This window comes from Uloborus diversus, chromosome 2 (genome assembly GCF_026930045.1).
Source record: "Uloborus diversus isolate 005 chromosome 2, Udiv.v.3.1, whole genome shotgun sequence".
Lineage (NCBI taxonomy): Eukaryota > Metazoa > Arthropoda > Arachnida > Araneae > Uloboridae > Uloborus > Uloborus diversus.
Genome location: NC_072732.1, coordinates 56,509,680 through 56,532,965, shown reverse-complemented (window position 1 = coordinate 56,532,965; position 23,286 = coordinate 56,509,680). Strand labels below are relative to the sequence as shown.

Sequence of the window (23,286 nt, the reverse complement as noted above, 5' to 3'; positions counted from 1 at the left end):
GCAAATGAAAGGTGTATGTTCTGTTATACAGCATGATTTAGAAAGACTTTTCAATGAAAACCTACCTAGGACCTTATGTTTAAAGTCGTTTTACTCGAAACTTGAAAGTGTCCATTTACATCCCTTTGCTTCTCACTGCCTCATTTGCTAAAGTCGTTCTTTAAATCGTTTCAGTTTTGAAGAATAAAGGGGCGGGCTCCACATCGCCGTAAAATAGAAATGTAAGGCAGAAACGTAAAATGGCTCGTTTTCGGTTTCTGTTCCGTTTCTGGAAAGCGTGGACTCCACTTGAGCAGAATATTTCATGCCGAAAACATCAGCGCCCTCTGAACAGAAAAATCCTTACAATCTCATTGGATCTTTGATATTTAATCAACGCCCCCTTAATACAAAGTATTATGGGATTTATTATTACTTGGGCGTGGATTTAACCGTTACCGTCGCAACAGAGCGACGGCATCGATTTAACTCATAAACAATTCGCAACTCCAGAGCTCGAATACGCTACCTTGCGGTGATTTAAAAAACTGCCGAAAAAACTAAAACATTGCGTTCCACGTGTTCATTTTGGGCAAAACAAACAGCGTGTTATGTGTATTTTTTTTATTTGCGTAATTCATCATTTGAAACCGTCATTCGCAACAGCGTAACATCAAAAATATTTGATATAAACTGTGAGTACACATTTTATTTATCTTGTTCTGAGTGAATTTGAATAAATATCAGTTTTTCAATTCGATGAAAAAAAGCGGACTTAACAACATTGACTGGACACTAGGGCCATGCTGAAAAATTACTGCTTTTCCTTAACCTAATTCCACATAAATGATTTAAATAACCTTGTTACTACACTCTAAAAAATCTCGGAAAACTCTCTGAATATACAAAAAAGCTTTCCGTAATACACAGATTCGTACGCCCTCAGCAGTTTTCTGCACTTATCAAAAACCTTTCCCGTTTAGCAAGAAAGTAAGAGTCGACGCATGCGCAGCTCACACGGCAATTTTATAGTCCAGCACCAAATCCAAACTGAAACTTTCGAAAGCACGCAATGAAAACAAGTGCTGACCATGTACGCGAAGTAACACTCATCAAGGGGATTAGTAGAAGTTTTGTTCCTCGCATGAATTCACTGGAGATAATTTTAAAGTCTTATATTTTCTTGCTTATGTATCGTCATGAGATTGAATTTGAAGCTATGTCACGTATTTTTAAGTACGAAGTGCAACTTCTCGACACATGCTCGCGGAAGGAATACAAATTGAAATTAAAAACCAAATAACTGCCGAGAGGACGCCATGTAAATTCGTTGCGTCGCATAACTTGTGTAGGTAATTTACTTTTTTCTTGGATACTTTTCTTCTTTCTACCAAATGGGTAATTTTTGTTGGCAGAATTTTATTCTGTCATAAAAATCACCTTTTTGGTGACCAAAGCCTGCAAAAAAACCACCACCGACGAATAGGTAAGTCGCTTTGCAACTCTATTACTTTAAAGAGATTTAGTTCATATAAATCTCGTTAAAAAAACTATTTTCCTAAGTATCATTTTTTCGTTGTGAACTATTGCAATTTGAAAATATTTTACATTACATAGAACACATATTTAAAGTGCAAGTGTGTCTAGTTTTATTCTGTAAAATTTATGAATTGAAGATTATAAAAAACTTTAAATAAGTGTTATTGTGTACTTTGTTTTTATGTGTCAATCTCAGTTAATATTTGGCTGAACATTTATGTATCAAGCATTTTGAATTAAATGTTATAATATGCAAATTGTCAGGTTTGATAGTTCGTCTTTAAGGTTGCATGTTTTCATTCTCTTGTAAACAGTGTAGCTAGATTGTATGAAGTAAAAAAAAAACTATCTCTTGTAATTAGGAACATAGTGCTTCAGTATTATCTGAATGACGATATCTCTTTAAATATTTGCATTAGCGAAACGCTTTAAATTAGTTAAATATGTATTAATTTCTTTAACAAATAGATACATGTATGTATTTAAAAGTGTTCATTTTTTTCGTTTTGCGAGCCTCAATTTTACCAAAAGCAAAAAAAAAAAAAAAAAAAGACTTAATAAAATAATTTTGTACTTTTACACCATATTAAAGTATTTGACTTATAATTTATATGATACTTTGATTTATAATGTATATGATACTTTGATTTATAATGTATATGATACTTTGATTTATAATTTATATTATACATGAAACATTATTTATCTCAGCAGAGCTTCATTAGTACGATTTATTTTAGGTGCAATGTACCTGCCGTTAAGGGAAACAAGCTGCAAATATAACAAACAAGAGTTATTTCTCAATAATATATTTTTGTATATATATGAAATACACAAGCAATGAATAGCAATGAGAAAAAGAAAATTAAAAGTAGCAATTATTAGAATAAAGTTGAAAGGTTGAATTCGGAGCTCATCAGCCGTGGAAGATTCGATAAATATGGTCAAAAACCAAAAGATATTAAACTATTTACTAAATAGAGAGTGTTTAAGCTCTAATATATGCATTACATTGGGCCAAACGCACCATATGCTAAACTATATGCAATAAACAAGAGCTTAAACCTAAAATTAAAAGTAGGGGTTTTTTAACTCGGCTAAATTAAGGAACAAGTCCCTATAATTTGTCTTCCTCAGGACAGTACCTACTGCATGCATACTAGTTTAATGTAGGACAGTCAGGAGGAATGAGTCAGTGGCAAAAATGGAACAGCTGCATTTACATGCCAAAATAAAAAGTAATATTATTTCATGTCATTGTTTTCAAAGTGATCATTTTTAAAAAACTATGTTATTAATATACAATGTACATATGGGGAGAAGACGAGGGGTGTTCACCACGCAGACTGTGCCATTGACATTTTCAGGGGGTTGCTTTTTCAAGGGGGGGGGGCGCTTCATAGCATTTTATGGGTGCACCATCACTCTTATGGCGGGGGGGGGGGGGATTCTCGTATATATGAAATGGAATAATCATGTAATAGAGTTCAATGTTTTAATAAATAAAATATATATTGCATTTTGCGCACAGTGTAAAAATAAAATCAGTAACCTATTTTGAATAAGTATTTATATTTGTGATGAGCTGGAAAAGGGCAAGAACAGAATAATCAACCCGAATGGTTCCAACAGGGGGACTTGGTGTCATATTTAAATTCATCAATTTCTCTGTTGGTACTTTTCGGTACACTTCGTTCGTCAGAGAAATTGACTTGAGGTGAACGAATTCTGGAACGCGAAGGGTAGGTAAGTCCTGTCAAATTTTATCCGAAGATAAAAGCTATCAAGTTTGATACAAGATATGTTTTTAAGTTCTGCATTAAAAATACAATATGTTGATAGTTTTGTCTTGAAAATATTGAGAGAAAAACTGAAGTTTAAGATTGTTTAACAAACAATCCCCACTTTTCAGAAGGTACCCCTCTCCAATTCCCCGATGATTTTGTGATTAGGAATGAAACTACTAGATTATTTCATAATTTTTCAAAAATTTATAACTGTGCATATGTTATGCTGTTAACCATGCTATTTGTCATTAGAAATTCAAAAAAAAAAAAAAAATTCACGAATGATTCTAAAATTGCTTGTATTATTGCTCTTAGATATGAAGGAATTGAAACTGATATGGTATGCAATACTATAATAAAGAATTATATTTTAGAAAAAATCACGGAAAAAGGATTACGAAATTCTCGGAAACGTTTTTGAAAATTGTTTGGAGAATTCCGGAATACTCGGAAACGTTTTCGAAACTTTCATGAACCACAGCTGCACAGAATACTCAGAAACATTTCTGGAAATTACGGAAAGAGGATTCCGAAATACTCAGAAACGTTTCTGAAAATTACAGGAAGAGGATTCCGAAATACTCAGACACGTTTCTGGACATTACAGAAAGAGGATTCCGAAATACTCAGAAACGTTTCTGAAAATTACAGAAAGAGGATTCCGAAATACTCAGACACGTTTCTGGACATTACAGAAAGAGGATTCCGAAATACTCAGAAACGTTTTTGAAACTTTCATGAACCACAGCTGCACGATATACTCAGAAACGTTTCCGGATTTTTTTTACAGTGTATAGCATCCAACTGAAATGGACAGCATGCAAATAAATTTTCTTGAAAATATTTATCGCAGAACAGATTGAAAAATCCAAAAAGAACGTAAGAATTTGAACAATAAAAAATAAAAGCTTGGAATTTTTATCGCTAAAATATCGCGCCAACTTTATTTTATTGCTCTGCAAAAGCTGTCATTATCGGTAGAAGAGTTTCGCCAAAAATCTGCTTATAGGGTTATGGTTTTAGAATTGTGTGAAAGAATAATATATCTTGACAAGATTTCGCATATCAGTTAAATCATTTCCATGACGAATGAATTAAATGCATGATGATTTCTTTTGATATCCAATTATATAGTCATAGAAATAAATTATCTAGCGTTAAATGTTACTCTTGACAGTCTGTCACGTATGTGCACTATGTGATAAAAATGTCAACAAATGCCGGAAATGTCACGAAATTGGACATAATATGTACTAATGTATAGAAAAAACAGTACAAAATGAAAATGCTGTTCGAAGCGAACCAAAAATTTATGAATACCGAATTCAACATCGTGAAAATGGCTGCTTCAGAACAACTTACTGTGTGTTCTGCATTAATTTTTTACTTTCGTAATCACTCATGGGGGGAGGGGGGATTAAACACAGGGACAGAGGCGTAGGAACTTTGTAGAAGTAGGGGGAGCTGGGACACATTATGAGAAGTGTCTGGTATGTAAGGGGCAGAAGCAGAAGCAGTGGCCCCTTAAATAATTGGTGGGGGGAGGGGGGACTTTAAATTTTTTTCTACATATGAAATTAGCTTCGAAGCTTCCATCTCTTTTTTTTTTTTTTCAATTGTTTGTGGAGAGAATGAGGTGATAAAACTTCTGGTTTTGAAAGAAGGTCAGTCAGTGCTCGATGATGAGCACGTAGAAATAGAGGAGTTTCGGGGATCCTCCCCCGGAAATTTTTCAGAATTCTTGTTCTAAAAACGAATTTTTAGGCGATCTTTGGTAATGTTAAGGGGAGAAAAGTTTTGAATACCTTCCCTGAAAATTTTTCGAAATTAATGTCTTAAAAACGCGATTGTATACCATATTTGTTGACTTTAGTAAAAATATGACTCGAAGGATTGTCCTCGATCGATTTTTCGAATCGATTTACATCTCCCGCCCAATATTTCGATTTTGAAGTCTTAAACGTAATTGTAGACAACCTTCAATGATGTTAGAGGAAAAGACTGTACTAGGGTTCTACTTTGGAAATTTTTAAACTTGAAGTCCTGCTAAGAGAGTGTTTTTCAATGGTGTTATCAGAAAAGGTTCAGAGGTTCCTTCTCGTTAATTTTTTCGAAATTTTAATCGCTAAAACACGCGACTGTGGATCATATTTGTTGGCGTTAATGGCCCAGCAATTTTTTTTTAAATTGAAGTCCCAAAAACGGAACATTACATAATCTCCCATGTTGTTGGATGGCAAGATATCCAGGGACTCTCTTCCGGTAATTTTCAGGAAATCGGAGCCTTGAAAACAAAATTTGAGGTGCTCTGTAATAATTTTGGATGAAAGGGGAGGCTTCGACAGCGTAGCATTTAGAAGAATTTCTTATTTTCTGAGAACTAGAAAAAAGCGAATAGATGAAACAGGAGGGCGGAGAAACAGAACGTTGGAAATGTGTTAAAATGAAATGTTCGTTATATATTATATTGTTCAGATAAGTTTTTGTAAAAGTCTTTGATAGAAACTATAAAATATTAATATAATAATACTGTTGGGGTTTTTTTCTGCAATAGTAGGTGAAAAGTAACAATTTTGTCATGAAAATATATCTGTAAGTGACGAAAAAACCGTAATTTAGAAAGCAAAAAAACAAGAATAATTGTAACTTCGTAAAGTATAACCTGAGGGGTCAGATAACTTAAAATGAGATACGTTTTTGGAAAGTTGAAATTATTTGAACAAGGACAAACAACCTTGGCAATCTTTTTTAATTATGTCTGGAGCACCCATGCTATTCATATTTAAATGCCAAACTGACTCATCACCCCCAGCTTGGTAGACACTTAATCTTTTGTTCCAGAATTATGAAGAAATCAGCCCAAAAATAAAAAATAGGATGTTTTTTCTAATTTGTGTGGTCTTAAAAATGTATTCTAGATGATCTTTGTTAATGCTAGGGTGGAAAAGTGGTCTGGGAGCGTTTTCCTCGGCATTTTTCGAAATTGAAACTTGAAAAATTTTATATTGTTTTTCTAATTACGTTAAGGAGGTTGGTATTTTAGGGTTCTTCCTGGAAATTTTTCAAAATTGTTGTTCTGAAAACGCAGTTTTAGACATTATGTTGTTCTGAAAACGCAGTTTTAGACATTATTCGGAGATGTTAATTAGACGAGAAATCCGGGGCCCCCCTCCCAGAAATTTGTCGAAAATGAACAATCTAAGAAACGCAGCTGTGTGCCATCTTTGATATCGTTATGAAGACTGGAAATTTTTGCAAATTGGAGCTCCAAAAACAATTTTATTTGACTTTTAATGATGTTAGGGGTGAGTTTTCGGATGCTTTACCCCAGTAATTATTTGAAAGGTAAGACCTTAAACGAAATTTAAGATTATTTTAAATTATATTGGCGGAGGTGGAGGGGCTGAAGCTCATTAATAAAATTTTCGAAGTTAGTTGTCAAAACGCAGTTTTAGATGATAGTTGGCTATGTTACTGGGAGGAGAGGTTCGGGATCCGTCTTCAGCACTTTTCCTATAGTGAAATTCCAGAAACGCAGTTTTAGATGACTATTTGACCCCTTGCATGACCTACGCAAAGCATTCGAGTTCAAAGGAAGAATTTTCTGATTTCAATGCAACCTCGAGATGCTATAGACCAAAGCAATGCGTAGAAAGCAGCAAAATAAATTGAAATTTATCCTTCTGCAAAGTCAAACTTCGATTTACCCTCTTAAAATCAATGTTTTGTTTCCTGATTTTAACAACAACAGATATACAGCTTAGAATTTTGCATATTAGTGGAAACTTGGATTAAAATTCTGCTGAAAAACAAAAACCTATTACGTCGATACTTTTCGGCCCAGATTTGAACTCCCACCCTTTCCCTCATTAGCACGCTGCTTTATCCAACCAAGCCGATGTGTCTTCGCTCTGAGGTGCTATTCATTTCCAAAATTATTTGAGTGGTTTGGTTTTTCCATAATAAAATTTTCAATTTCTAGCCTTAAATTTTTATTTGTTTGAAATACAAGCGTTTGCGGAACCCGTTAATAAAAAAGAAAAACATTTTGTATTTTTTCTTAGTTCAGACTTACCTTAGTTTTTACACTTTCTTTTGTTTTAGATGTCATGTCTCCAGAAAATCGCGATAAAATTTTCGTTTAATTTCGCCTTTTGTATTTAAACACTTGGAATTAGCACACTAGCAGTGGTGTGACTAGTCATGACATTTTTAAATCTCGCCTTACTCTGTTTCAACTTTTTCTCTAATTAAAATGTATTTTGGTGGCACATATATTTTTCTCTACTTAATCACTATTTTCATTATGATATTTTTACAAAAAGAAAAAGAAAAAAAGAAATTTAAAAATGCCGGCAGCCCCTATGAAGTTATGTTTATTTACGTATTCATTTTTTAGCCTATTTTCCCAGTAAAAAACAGAGAAAGAAGAAAAAAGCATGAAAGAAGGCTTAATACATCTTAAAAATATCCCGAAAAACAAAAAAAAAGTCAAAAATAAATAAAATAGTTAGATAAATATTGAAAAATTAAAATTTGGAAAGCGGAGTATTCAGATGGGAAAAATGTCTGTAGGTCTGTCTGTCTGCTCCACCCCCCCCCCCCCTAAAAACTTTTGAATGAATAGTCCGATTCGAACAAATTTTTTTTTATAGAAAGATCTCGGCAAGGACATCTCATTCCCATAATTCATTTTTTTTTGTTTTGAACAATTTTTCGTTCAATTTTGAACAGTTCAAAAAACTTAACATTAGCGCCTACGGAGAAATTCAAATCAAAAATAAATCTTGAACTCAGTAGCGAAGTGGCTCCAAACAAACTTTGTAGGGAAAAGCTTTTGATGAAAAACATGTATCGAAAATATCTTTTTGATTTGAACAAGTTTTCATTCAATTTTGAACAGTTCAAATCTCTTAACATTAGCCTCTAAGGGGAAACTGAAAGTCAATATAGATTCCGAACTTAAAGCCGAATTTACTTCAAACAAACTTCGTTGGAAATAGCTCTTGACGACCTTCTCCCGACTCCGACTCCGAGAGTTTAGGGGCACCTGACTCCGAATCTGACTCTGACTCCTGTGCCCGACAATTAATCGGACTCCGACTCCCCCTCTGACTTCGTAGCTTTGGCAAACATTTATACACGGAGGACAAATGACTGACTACGATTCTTGGATATTCGTCTCCGACTCTTTTATTCCAAAATGAAATTGACTCCGACTCCGCTGCTGTGGTTTTAACTGTGAAATAATTATTGTTGATATGACTTGTTTTTATTTTCACGCTAAAGTTTTAATTTAGGTATTCAGTTTTCGGCGAATAAACTCGAAGTCATTTCTATTAAAGATATGCGCAGACGATTTTTTTTTTTTTTTTTTTTGACAATGAAAATTATTTCTTTAAGTTGACATTTTATTGTTTTTATTTATTTTGGTAAGTGCATTAATTCGTTTAAAAAATTATTTTTGGCAACAGGGGAAAAAGAAACGATTTTTTTTATGTATGATATATTTATTTTAATGAACTTATTATTATTGTTTTTTCGTTTGAAAGCTGTTAAAGATTTTTTGTTAATGGAAAGAAGTGTATTAGCTGCTTTGTTTAAAAGGTGCTGCTATTTTATTTGTTCGTTTTTTTAAAGAAAAGTAAGAAATATTTTATTCCTAGAAATCAGCTTAAAATATTTAAAAAAATATGTTTGAAACAATTTGCGATTTTAGCTATTTTTGAGAATATTGATCAGGTACTAGAAAGTAGTATGGGTATACGGGAAAGTAGGCTCGTCTAGTTCTAGACAGAACTTCTTGTTACTTGACTGACGCTTGTCATTGATTTGTACTAAACACTGAATACTTTCTTTTCGTTAAAAAATGTTCGAAACGTTCGTTTCAGCGCTCCCTCAGAGGTAAATCATAATGCATAACCTTGCTTGAATGTTCCTAAATAATATTCAGAGATTGCATTTGCTTTCAAATTTTGAAGAAAAAACTCTTTTCGACACTTTTATTCTATTTGTTCACTTATCATTTCTATTACATGTTCTTAAAATCGTAAAGGTTTCCTTTCTGCTGTTTTTTTCATTACTAATATGAAATTGGTGACGCCATTTCTAAAAAACTGGGCGGGGGGGGGGGTAGCAAAACCCTTCTTGGTGATGGCTCTGGTGCCCCCCCCCCCCCCAAAAAAAAAAGTTTGGTTATGCTACGCCTCTGACTGGTACTGATTTTCGCAGGCCGCGGAGTAGAGTCCACTTTCCCGCATTTCGGCAATCAAGAGTGTTTAAACAGTGAAAAAAAAGGTGAAGGTGAATTCAAGTGCACTGACCACTCCGTCTGCTCACTGCTTTTGTTGCTCATTGGGTATAGAAATTCCGAAATTCCCAAAAAAGGCAGATCACATTTTTGATATCAGGTTTGAGGTAAACAATGTACGGCAAAAAGCAGCAGTGCAAGAATTTTCCGGGGGAGCTAAGCCGGTCTGAAATATTCTAGGGGAAGCTCAAGCTCCCTCAGCTCCCCCCGTTCCGACGCCTATGCACAGGGATAATATCACTTGGATTGTCCAGCCAGAACACCATTGGTACAGATGTTCACGACCTGGTGGCTCCCTGACCCCTGGGTTTGACAGACAGGAACAAACAACTCTTGCCCGTTTTCGTAGTGGACATCTTAAAACTTTAAAATTTTCGGAGGGGTCGAAGACCTTTCAGACTTTTTCCAAGTGTTCCGTTGAGCAGGCCTCGCCTGACCATATTCTGTCGTGCCTGCTCTCCAGGAGGGATCTGACTGGAGACCCACTGACGGTGCTGGATTTCTTGAGGGTAAACAAACTCATGGACCTGGTCTAGCTCTGCTGACCATGGGGGCATGCAACAACAACAACAACAACTTTCGTAATACTTTTTGATTTCTAATCTCTTTCTACATGGGTCAGAATAACCAAAAGACTTTGAAAAATCTTTTCAAATTAATAAAGAACAAAAAATCATACATGCGAACAAAAATTTCTGTCATTTCCTAAGTTTAGAAGCAAAAGCAATTTATACGTTACGGCGTGCGTTTGTTTTAGTTTTTTCATCCGCCATTAGACAGTGACTGCAGCGTCCCCTATAGTTTGTTGGAGTTGCGAATCCTAGCAACAGCGGGCGTTGATCGTAGCAGACGATCAACGCCCGCAAGAAATAAAATAAATAAAATTGATGGAACACGGAAGAATGATCTTTTATGGAGTCCGATTTGTAAATTTGTTATTCTAAGTTGTAAATATTTTGTTAATACAGTGAGTTTTTCGTTTAAATAGTATTGTGCATTTTCTTTAGTCAATTTCAATAACTCTCTAAGCAATTAAAGATGCAAGCGCCCGAAAAGAATCGGCAAACGGTAAGATTTTTACCTTCAATTTCAATTTAAGATACCGATTAGTACATTTTTGCGTTAACGCAAAACGTTTACGGCATTACTTTCACGTCAACGCTGACGTAGCAGTTCCAAATGAAATAAAAGTTACTGAAAACTGTGATCGAAAACTAATTACTAATGTCAAAATAATGCATAACTAAAAGAAAAACAGTGCAATCTCTGCACTTTGAAAAACATTATAATGAAAACACATTACGTCTTAAAATACATGTCGAGTACCAAACTATAGATAATGTTGCCATCTTGCAACCATGCTACCAAAGTTTTCGCCAAGCTTCCCACCAGTCACATGATGTATCCAAGAACCAATTTTTTCATCAGCAAGTCTGGGAAAGCTCGGTCTACTCTTATTATTAGTCTATGATTTATCCGAAATGCGTAATCATGTCAACAATTCATATCGTGACTAGATTTAAATAATTTAATTGAAAATTCGAAAGGGGACAAGGAAATATGTTTTTTTTTTTTTTTTGGCGAGATTTGAAAAAATAACGATTAATTTAGTTAGCGGATTGCTGTGCATTTAAATGGAACTTTTTATTTTTTGACATGTTTTGGTTGGGTTATGCATCGCTTGGCGAGATTGGAAATACGTTAAAATTGTTTGATGTAATTTTGATGGATCGTTTTATATTTTAATAAAACTTTTAATGCACATTTCTAACTGGATTATCCTAACATGATCAATCACTAGGCGAAGTAAGAGATAAATAATAGATTTTTTGAACAATCACGATTGCTTATTGTTCTCATTTGACCGTTTTTGGTGTCCGTGCCTTTTTCAACTTGGACCAGGGACACCAGCACCACCACCCACCGTCCTCTGCTGGCGGCGTGGCCCCGCTGCTCCGGTTTTGAACTATCCGATCTCCTGGTCGGAGGCGTCCATGTCCTACACACACGCACGTTCACACACATGACTTCACACACATACACGCACACGACTTCACACACATACACACGACTTCACACACATACACACACACGACTTCACACACATACACACACACGACTTCACACACATACACACACACGCCTACGTGCATACACACAGGTCTACGCGCACACACAACTATGCACACGTATGAGGAGATGCACTCTTGGGGGGGACAGGAGCCGTTTCTAGAAACAATAACTCCAACGAGTAGGGTCCTGTCTCAGTTCGTGATTGCGAAAAACATAATTTGGATTCAAAATTTCAGAATTCAAATTAATTCTTTTTTTTTTTTTTTTTTAGCGTTAGTACACATCAATGGAATTTTTAGACTGGTCGAGGCACCATTATTTTTTTTTAACTCGCCACTACCACGTTATAAAACCTATGTCATAAATTCATTGTAAAACATAAAAAGCATATTTGAGAACGTTACGGCAACGCCGTCTCGGCGTGTATCCAAAAATGAATTGACCAAAGTTGATGTTGCTCTGATTGTTTAGATCACCATACGGTTGTTTTTAATATTTATTTAGAGAGGAAAATTTTTGCTGTCGTAGTTTCAAATTGCCTGTGGTTGAATTTTATTCATATTTATTTCAGGGCTTGATTCGAGTCGCCTTTACATTAAAAAAAAGGTTTTATTTACGGTTTTTCAGTCAAAAACACACATATAGTGGAACTTAAACAACAAAACGTCATCTAAATACTAAATTTCCAGATTACAAGTTTCCATCCACGCCGCGGACCTGGGTTCGATTCCCGTGTTAGGCACGGGAATCAGAATTTCATCCCTTCAGTGGGTCAAAAAATAATTACCAAGCGTGCTTAGGAACTAAACGCTGGGGGTTCCGCGTTCGTCTGGTCACCCTGAACGGAACATATGCCCGAGCCCTTGGTCTCGTTAACTGAGATGAGCACAGTAGATCTTGTTTCTTCATGGGTTGTTGTGCCTCTGAGTTTAGTTTGTTAATTCCTATCATTTAAGATTGATTAGAAGAACAATACATAATATTATACACGGTAAATAATCTTTATGATAAGTGTACTGGTGGATATCGGTCATAAAATCTTTATCTTTATTACCGCACCCTAATAACCAGTCATAATATGACGGGTGCAAATTGCTTGACCATTTTCATTCCATTCCAAATCCAACGAGTAGGATCCTATCGCAATTCATTATTGCGAAAAACATAATTTGAGTTCAAGAAGTCAAAATTCAAATGATTTTTATTTTTTTATGAATTTATTTTTTTTACCTACATATTTTTCACAATACATAATACGGTGTTTTATTCAATACCAAGCCAAATCTCAAGTAAGTTACTGAATGGGAAATTTATCGTCAATTTTTGGTAAGCTTCCGCGAAAAATCCCTTAAAATTAAAACCCTTCAAGTAAATAAAACAAGCCATTGGCATTCACTGAAAATTTCACCATAACCTAAAATAACACACCATTAAATCAAACAACAATGAGAGCTCCGTTATTTATTTCAAATCTCGCCAAGTGACCATTCCCACTTAATCGTATAACGCAATCGCATTATTTCTAGTAGTGTTTTATTATGTGATATTTTGTCAACGCACGCTCATTTATATTCGCAACTCCAACGAACTATAGGGGGCACTGCAGTCACTGTCTAATGGCGGACGAAAAAACTAAAACAAACGCACGTGGTAACGAAGAAAATGCTAATAAGCCTAGTAAATTTAGTTCGTATGTATGATTTTTTCGCTTTATTCTTTTTAAATTAATTTTCAAAGTCTTTTTGATATTCTGGCCCACGTAGAAAGAAATGATAGTTCAAGAAGCATTCATTACTAAACGTCAAACATTAATGCAAACTACGTAGTTCGTAGTTCTAAGCAGCCATTTCCACGATGTTGAATTCAATATTTATCAATTCTTGATAAAACTAAATAATAATTGTGGCCTGACAAGAATAACAATTAATGCTAGAAAATTTAATATGACATTACAAATTATTATCAAAAGAAGATGATACTTCTTTGCCTTGCTTGGCTACCGCTTATTGTTTTGCATTTGTAGCTGAGTTATTTCTCTCAAATTCCCGAATCGGTTAATTTAAAATTTTTTTGTTTCGATGTTTCTAATTTCTGAGTTACGATTTAATTATGTCATGTTATGCAAATCATCAACAAAATTCTCACGGATATATGGTAGTAGTTTTCTTTTCAGTTGGTTGACCATTATTTCTTTTTACTTATCGAATTCTGTAATCTTACTACCATTTTATTCCACTCATGATAAAAATTAAAAATGGTTTAACTAAAAACGCGAAATCACGCCAAGGCTACTTTGCTCGCACAATACTAAAACTATAACCCTAAACAAATTTGGCGAACCCTTTCAGCTGAGAATAAAAGGAATAAAGTAAATTCTTTCTCGGTTAAACATTTTTCATTTTGTTCTACGATAATATATTCAAGAAAATATTTTGCATACCGTCCATTCCAACTGAATGCTACTGTAAAATATGGTTAGTTAAATTAATTTAAGATTTAAAAAAAAACCCCATATTCTTACAAATTCATATAAAACAATAAAATGTTTTACCTTGTATAACATTATCCAAGTTTCTTAATCCAGAAGTTTCGCTTTAACCATTTCTCAATCAACTCACATTTTAGAAGGAAACTAGCTGCGCGCCCGGCATTGCACGGGCTACTGAAAAAATGAAAGAGATGTCCAATTGGTGTCTTTGTATTACTCTGACATCAGTTTCTAAAGCGCAGAGGAATAAATAAATACGCTTATTGCAAGGTTTGCAAAACACCAGTAGAGCATATTTTTGGCAAAAATCTCTTTAACGTTAATCATAGTTATCAATGATACAAGTTATGAGTATTTTCAATTAGCACAAAAGATGAAAATACATGCATTATCAACTATAATCTGTGCTCACGTTAAAATGAATTACATCTGATAGACTATATCTGAACTATTTATGTACAATTACAATCAGCTTTTTACATAGAATGACACATACTTTTTGTTGATTACGTGAAACTAAAGCACCAAGACTAAACAACTACCAAAGAGCATAAATTTAATACCAAGTCATCAGATTCCAATTTAGCTTTAGTTAAAATCCTTAAAAACAATCTTTATTGTTCAACTCTGTTTCACAAAGAAATCCAAACAATCTTAATTTAACATGTTCTTTTAACGATATAAACTGTATTTTAAAAATAGAAACAGGAAGGGAAAAGAGAGTTATTACAATTCGAAAACTCACCCATGTGACGGGAAAAAGTCCAACAAAATAAACATAATTAGTCGCACATCCTAAGTGTACCAAAATATGAAGCCGGTGAATGGTAAACTTACACTACAATCAATAAACATAGCTAAAGAAACAACTTTCATATGCTGAAAAGAGTTAAGAACGTTGAATGTAAAAAATAAAAAAAGGACAGACGATAAAATAAAGGCTATGTCCGAATAGTGCAACCAATTTTAAACTAATTTAAAATGAAATTCTAGATAGAAACGTTGTTTTAAGATTTGGACAGCAGCCAAAAAAATCTCTTTTAAAACAATTATTAGAATTTTACTTGCTCAAGCATATGCAAAATGGCAACAGGAAAGAAATAAAAATTCCTGAATAACGTTATGTTAATTAACGTTTTAACTAATATCTCCGCTAATTAAAGTTGCACAATTACGAGATTGGTCCTATTGTTTTCTTTGGAAATTTTCGAATTGATCGGTATCTCGTTTGACTCTCGATTCGCAGCGGTTCTCGAGAAGATCGATCTTCAGACAGACAGACAGACGGACTCGAACAGATTTTAATATTATAGTGGATAAGGAAAGCTAACATTATTCTGAGAAGCTCGAGAATACTACTAAGGAACGAAACAATTTCTGTAGCTGAAAGCTACAGAAATCGAACTAAGACACATCGATTGCGTTAATAAATGCTCAGAACAAACTGACTGCGTTTACGTCAACAGACACACATGGAACGCAACGTGGCAATGTTTTAGTTTTCCCGGCAGTTTTATAAATCACCGCAAGGTAGTGTATTCGAGCGCTGGAGTAGCGAATTGAAAAACTGATATTTATTCAAATTCACTCAGAACAAGATAAATAAAATGTGCACTCACAGTTTATATCAGATATTTTTGATGTTACGCCGTTGCGGATGACGATTCCAAATGATGAATTACGCAAATAAAAAAAAATGCACATAACAAACTGTTTGTTTTTCCCAAAATGAATACGTGGAAAGCAATGTTTTAGTTTTTTCGGCAGTTTTGTAAATATCCGCAAGGTAGCGTATTCGAGCTCTGGAGTTGCGAATTAATTAATTGATATTGTTTATCTTCTCTAATAAACATTTACCAAATGCACCTTCGTTCATGCAACATAAAAATGGCGGATGCCATCGCTAAATATATTTACATCTGACGGTGAGTTTCTATTGGTTGTTGGATAACGTAAAAATTTGTCAGAAACATAATAAATTCAATATTTTTCAGCTCTTGATTACGCTGCGTTTACGCTGTAAGAAAATAGAAACACCTGAATATAGGTAACATTTTACGTTTCTGCCTTCGGTTTCTGTTGATTTTCTACCCATGTGGAGCCCGCCCCTAATGCGTAATTAGCTTCATATAAGTTCTGTCTTTATCGAAACAACTTTTGTATTGGAATTAGGAACACACAATATGAAATTACTCACCGTAGTTTTCATTATACACATCGTAGTAATGAGAGTGACCGTATCCGTACCCATAATGATGATGATGATAGAATGGACTTGGTAAAAATAGAGGAAAGAATCCCAGTCTCGGCATGAATAAGCTATGGCTACTCCTCATGGCCATGTAAGGAAGTATAGCAAACATGGCAGCGGATTTCCCATGCCTACCAAGGAAGCCTCCTCCCCTACCACCCATACCGCCAAGTCCGCCACCCATTCCATATGAACCAGGATAAGATCCGTAGTACTTATTTTTCGAGTTGTGCTTCGTGCCGCCAAGAGACATCAGGGAGCCCAAGAATCCTTTCTGTTTGTGTGGTTTTCCGTACATGTTTCCACCAGTTGGCAAACCTCCGTAGTTCATATACGCAGGTGCAGGCATGCCAGAGTGGGGTGTCCAAACATTGCTCCCCAGAGGTTGTTGTTGATAGGGTCTGTTCATTCCTGGTTGCTGAGGATAGCTCATTCCTGGTTGACGAGGGTAAGGAGCGGATCCCATGCCTGGTTGCTGAGGATAAGGAGCTGGCCGCATTCCTGGTTGCTGAGGGTAGGGAGCTGATCCCATGCCCGGCTGCTGAGGATAAGGTGCAGGCCTCATTCCAGGTTGTTGAGGATACGCAGGAGGATTGATTCCTGGCCTGAAACCAGGTCCTAGGAGTTAAACATGAAAATATTTATTAATATACCATGCAAATGAAAAATAAATATTCTAAGAAGTGCAATAAATAATTAATTTATTGGAGCTCGCCTTTGTGCAAAGCAATGATTAACTTGCTATGCAAGTCTGATTTCCGTTCGATTTGAACCGCTGCATTATCGCATACCATTCTAGTGACTATATGCACTTCTGCTGAATTTATTAGCATTTCAGTACAGAATGACGATTAAATGAGGGAGCAGACATAGCATGTTATAAACATTATTTTTTCAGCTACATTGATATAAATTACTTAATTAATCATATTGTATTGCTCCTAATCAAAATAATAAATTGAAGCATCGTGGGCAACTTAATTAACTTGCACTAATAGGTGCGTTTCCAACGTAGTTTTTTTTTTTTTTGGTGATATACTACAGGGATACTTGTAGATGACCATCGTACATTGTAAAAAAAATAATAAAAAAAAAACTGCAGTACTAGTAGAAAATCTCAGGAAACCGAGCTTCCGTTAAGGTTTCTAGAAACTATACAGCTTCTTCTTACTAAGGTTGTCAAAGAATTGTCCGTTTTCCGCGAGAAGGCACTTGACTCCTCCTCCGTTACGTGGTATCCGATGATTCTATTTCGCTGTTTTCTGCAGAAGGTATATTCGGATCATAGCATTTTGTTGTAAAAGCAGCAGTTTTTAAAATGCAAGAATAGCTAAAATGACAACAGACAAGTGATGTAAAGGACACTTTTGACAAAAAGACTTTTTTGCACATAAAATGCACTCCCAAGCTAATCCTGTCTGGTTGTCTCATTTAGAAGCGCGAGGATTGCTTACCGATCATCCCCGCGTGAAATGGAACTCTGCGTTCGAGGAGGAGTGGCGAAGTGCCTTCTCGTGAAAAACAGACAATACTTAAGAAGAAGCTGTATCGTTACTAGAAACCTTAATGGAACCAAGTAATGCTGCATTTCTTTTTTACGGTGTATAAGTCATTTTCGTTAGTATGAAAATAAATGCTTGATGTAAAAAGCAATCATATATTACTCTCAATATATCTCCAGTGCATTCTACAATAGTTGCATCAATAAAAAGTAAAAATAAATGGTAGAAATGAGCGATGGTTGAAAAGGGAAATAATTTTGCTATTGAGTCAATGAATTTGAAATCACCCAAAAAGAATAAAATGTGTTGCTCGGGATTTTTGATCTTCCTAATTTTTTTACTAGTTATTTTCCACTACTAAGTGAGTTCAAAAGTGTTAAAAGAAATTTTTTTTAGGCTCATGCTTTTTTTTTTTTCTTACGCGCCATTTTAAGTTTGCCTAGTAGCCGTTTATGGACCTAAAGCAAGTGTTACGTAAATGCATCTAACTCGGTTAATTTTACAGCCATTAAGACAAAATAAAATCCTACATCATCAGAATGATGCCCTAGATATGATTTGCTTGCAAAGTATTATTTAAATGGTGAGAAAGGTGAGGAAAAAAATTCACTACTACAAACTGAAACACGAGTTTGAGTGCTGCGAAATTAGTAAAAGGAAGAAAGTCTCAGCTCTATTTTTTTTCTTGTGTGTGGATATGATATAGGACTACTTGTTGTAGAAATTTTAAGTTTGACAACTTTGTTCTTTTTTTTTTTTCTTTGTACAATTTTTCAAAAATGGCAAAAATCGCATTTTGGCAAAGTTTAAAGTAAAATATCTCAAAAGGGACTGAGTGAAAAATTATGAAATCAATACAGGTAACGCATTTTCATGACATGAAAATATGATAGCAGTTTGATGACTGAGACTCAACTGGTATCAGAGTTACAGTGCAGGAAAGTTGGTTAAATATTGCATTACACATACACAAAGTTAAACATTAATTCATAGAAAAACTCCACTTTCCAAACATTTAACAGCAACAACAGTTCCTCTTATTTAATAAATTAAATGCATGCAGTAGAAATATGCACAAAAAAAATAAAGAAATGAATAAATGAAATAAGACGGACAAGCTTTGTAAAGAATATATCATCGCCTCAGAGCAACAGTAGGATCTCTTAGTGTTACTTCTCGGATTAGATGTTTTAGTGTTGTTCTGAGGCGACCCCATATTATAATATAATGGGATACATTATATTAAAAAAATTATATTGTTTATATTTCTGTGATTCAATAAATTAAATTCAGGCGACAGAAATTTGTGTTAAATAAAAAAAAAATAAAATATTTTTTTAGTCCCAAATGTGATAGATAATTTAATTATTGTGTGCCAGTTAAGTTGACTTACACAAATACCTTATTATCGTCTGCAATACATTTCAATTTATAGCCTGCTTATCTATAGTTGCTATGAAAACGAAAAGTTTTTTTTAATGAGTTTAACCAATTTGTTTTTTGGGGTAGTGAGTTATTGTTAATTCAAATTTTGTATATTTCAAATTAAAATTGGTCTCAGTAGCTATTAGTTCCTTTCTGAGTACACCAATGGCAGTGTTGTGTATAAAATTTTATATTCTGTATATTTCTCAGTTTTTTTATTTCAAAACGTATTTTCATATTTTTATTGCAAAATGTCACCCAATTAATATAAGTAAAGTTGTAAGCGAGATAACTTCTTGATAGAAAGCACAAAATAAAAGATAGCCAGGTGGATACAGCGGCTCCAGTAATATGGCATGGAGATCAAGCACCGAAAAGGGTTGTCTCACGGTAAAGCAGACGCTTTATCAAGGAGACCCTGTTCTGAGAACTGCCATTATTGTTCCCGAAACAAGAAACAGTATGGAACGACTAGCCCATCTGCCTATCAGGTGACAGTGACTTCAACATCATCAGAACCTGACCCATAGAGTGACGACCAAGTTCGAAAAGATCAACTTGAAGACATAGACATAAAAGCAATTTTGGAGTTCATGGAAAGTGACAGTCGGCGACCTAGATGGCAGGACGTTTCCATCTTCAGTCCTCCAACAGAAAGATTCGGCTTTATGGAACTCACTCCAATGACGGAACGGCATACTACACCGAAAATGGAATCTGACGACGGTAAAACATCTAGGTGGCAGTTACTACTTTCTCGATCAAGGATTTCAGATGTTCTGAAAGAAATACATAGTAGTGCGACTGGAGGACATTTTGGTGTCTGCAAACCCTCAATAAAGTTCGAGAGCGTTTCTTCTGGAGCAAGGCGAAGGTTGACGTGGAGAAATGGTGCCATTCCTGTGACGCCTGTGCTGCCCGTAAAGGACCGAAGAAAAGAAGCCGAGGGAAGCTACATCTGTACAACGTTGGAGCTCCTTTCGAACGAATCGAGATCGACATCCTGGGTCCTCTTCCAAGAACTGCTCATGGGAACAAATGCATCCTTGTTTCCATTGACTATTTCACCAAATGGCCCGAAGCATACCCCATTCCAGATCAAGAAGCTACCACCGTAGCAAAGACTCAAGTCCAGCATTGGATCTCGAGATATGGAACACCTTTGCAGATTCATTCCGATCAAGGAAGGAATTTCATCTCTGCTGTGTTTAAGGGCCTGTGTCAAATTCTCAAAATTGAGAAAACTAGGACAAGACCACTACACCCGCGATCGGACGGCTTGGTGGAGAGATTTAACCGCACAATCCTGAATAATTCCCTCGCTTGTGGTCTCCAGAAATCAACAGGATTGGGACAAGAAGCTACCTTTTTCCTGCTAGCCTATCGCAGTGCTGTCCACGAGACTACCGGATATGCCCCATCTCAGATGCTCTTCGGACGAGAGCTTCGGCTACCTTGTGATCTCATCTTCGGTCGTCCTCCGGATGCGCATTCATCGCCAGAGGAGTACATCCAGGATCTCGAGGCCCGGTTGGAAGATGTTCATAACTTCGCAAGGGAGCGAATCAACATCGCGGCGGAGAAGGTGAAGACCCGATACGACACAAGGTCCACTGAACATGAATTCAACGAAGTTGACAAGGTTTGGTTATGGAATCCCATCCGACGGAAAGGTCTTTCACCCAAATTGCAGTCGCATTGGGATGGACCGTACAAAATCCTAAACCGACTGAATGCCGTCGTAGTGAGGATTCAAAAATCACCTAATGCAAAATCTAAGGTTGTACATTATGATCGGTTAGCCCCATACTATGGCCATAGCTCATGAGTATTTACGTAAACAATCATGGTTGATAACATAAAAGTTGTAGATAATTTTTGCTTTTAATGTTTAGTAAGGGGCCGTGGTAGCCTGATCGGTAGGGCATTGGACTCGGGGCCGGAGGGGCTCGGGTTCGATCCCCGCTGGTCGAAGACCCACCGTCGTCATTAAAGGGGACTGGGCGACGTTAAATATGCTCGTGGTCTCAATGTCCTCCAAGTGAAACGATACCTCTGGGGGTGCTAGTACCAGGTAGCTATTAGCTCTTGGACTAGTTCTAAATTCTCATTAACTGTTCGATCCGGTGATGGTGCTGCCATCTATCGGTATATAAAATAATGGAGGCAAGGCACTAGTATGCAGACCTCGACATAAAATACAGTTGTAGTCAGTTGTGACTCTTGAATAGAAATAGAAAATAGAAATGTTTAGTAATATTTCTTGTTATTATTGTGTTTTCTGTGTCTGATTAGTTATTATTTAATGTGTGTATTTGTAAACTTGTGATATAAGATTGGTATCCCTTCTGGAGATTGTACTGCCCGGGACGTGCAGTCCTTAGGAAGGCGGTAATGTTACAAATTCTGTAAATAGTAATTATTTTTGTGATTAATTTGTTGTAATCTGGCTAAATTAGTCGTTTATTCCATTATTTTTCATCTAAAATTATCTTAGTAACGTAACCTGTAAATAGCTCCTTTGTAATGTACATACAACCCCCTAACATACGACTAAAGCATACAGTCCCCCATTTCTGAATGATAAGATTTGTGACTGGAATAAAAAGAAAATATGAGAAAGTTGTAGAATTTTGTCGAACTTTCCAAAGCAGTATAAAAGCCGTGTGGCATTTGAATGGGGGAGTTAGTTTTGCTTGTGAATCGTATCAGCCGTGCGCTAGAGAGCATGTATTTAGCTCTGTGTGTATTAGCCTTTGCGCTGTGTTTTTGCGTATTTTGAAGTAAATACGTGTGTAACCGTTGAGTTTACGGTGTTAGTTGATATTTGCTATGGTTAATTTAACAGTTGCTAACGATATTTCTTGTACATAGTTGTAAATAAATCTCCTGTGTTTTCTCAAGAACTGTGTCGTCATTTAAAGAATTTCTTGAAGTGGCTGGACCCGTAACAATATATTAATTTCATAGAAATAAGAACATAATAATAATTAATCATAACGATTCAATTATAAAGCAAGGCAATCTTTTCAACTGGCGGCTTTTTTGCAGCCAAAGACTACGTAATAATGTTTCTCGGCTTTTATTTCACCATGTAACCAAAATATCGCAATTAAAATAATCTTTAAAACTTTTGTTAAAATATAAAATAATCCGCTAACTAAATTAGGCAAATCTATAAACAGTACAAAAACTTCCATTAGTTTGTCTTTGTTCACAATTTCAAACACTGGCCAGGCTTTGCTACTTATTTCGGAAGAAAATATTTAGCATCATTATGTGATCACCAAAAATATCTCAGTATTTGGCGACAATATCTCTTTGACAAAAATTAGTAACCCATTCCCAAAACAACTAAAGAAAGTATAGCGGGATTACGGGCGGCTACATTTTTTTTTTAAACCGTTTATGTGTTTCAATAGCCATATAGAAAAAGCTTTAGAATATGTTCAAAAAAAAAAAAAAAGGATAAATCTTTTAAACGAGTGAAAATTTCATGTTTTGTAAATTCTTCAAATTTTTTTGCATAAATGTCGTGCTTTCGTTTCTAACAGAATACTATTTCGGTTTTTATACTTATTGCTATTTTACTTTTATGTATGAATCACATCAAAGCGGGGTGTTTTGAGTTCTTACAGTTAAAACAGCAAACGAATGAAAGTAGCGATTGTTTCTCACAATTATTACTGACCCAGGCAACGCCGGGTATTTTTCCTAGTTTAACATATTGACTGATTAAATGAACACGTAATACTCAGATCCAGTCATATAAAGTTAAAATGTGCATTATTACCATTAATGACGCTGAAGGTTAAGTATGTATAATGCAATATTTGGCCAACTTTAATGCACTATAGCTCTAGTACCAGTTGAGTCTCAGTCATCAAATTGCTATCATATTTTCATATCATTAAAAAGTGTTATCTGCATTA

The 23,286-nt window shown here is 35.3% G+C and overlaps 1 protein-coding gene across 2 annotated transcripts in view; it reads right to left on the bottom strand.

Moving 5' to 3' along the window:
* Positions 1 to 23,286, bottom strand: part of LOC129217049 (homeobox protein Hox-A3-like) — an 81,381-nt gene that overhangs the window by 31,857 nt on the left and 26,238 nt on the right. For both annotated transcript variants that reach the window (XM_054851288.1, XM_054851289.1), the window contains exon 3: positions 16,374 to 17,045. In XM_054851288.1, coding sequence (XP_054707263.1) covers positions 16,374 to 17,045 — 672 coding nt within the window. The remainder of the gene's footprint in view (positions 1 to 16,373; positions 17,046 to 23,286) is intronic.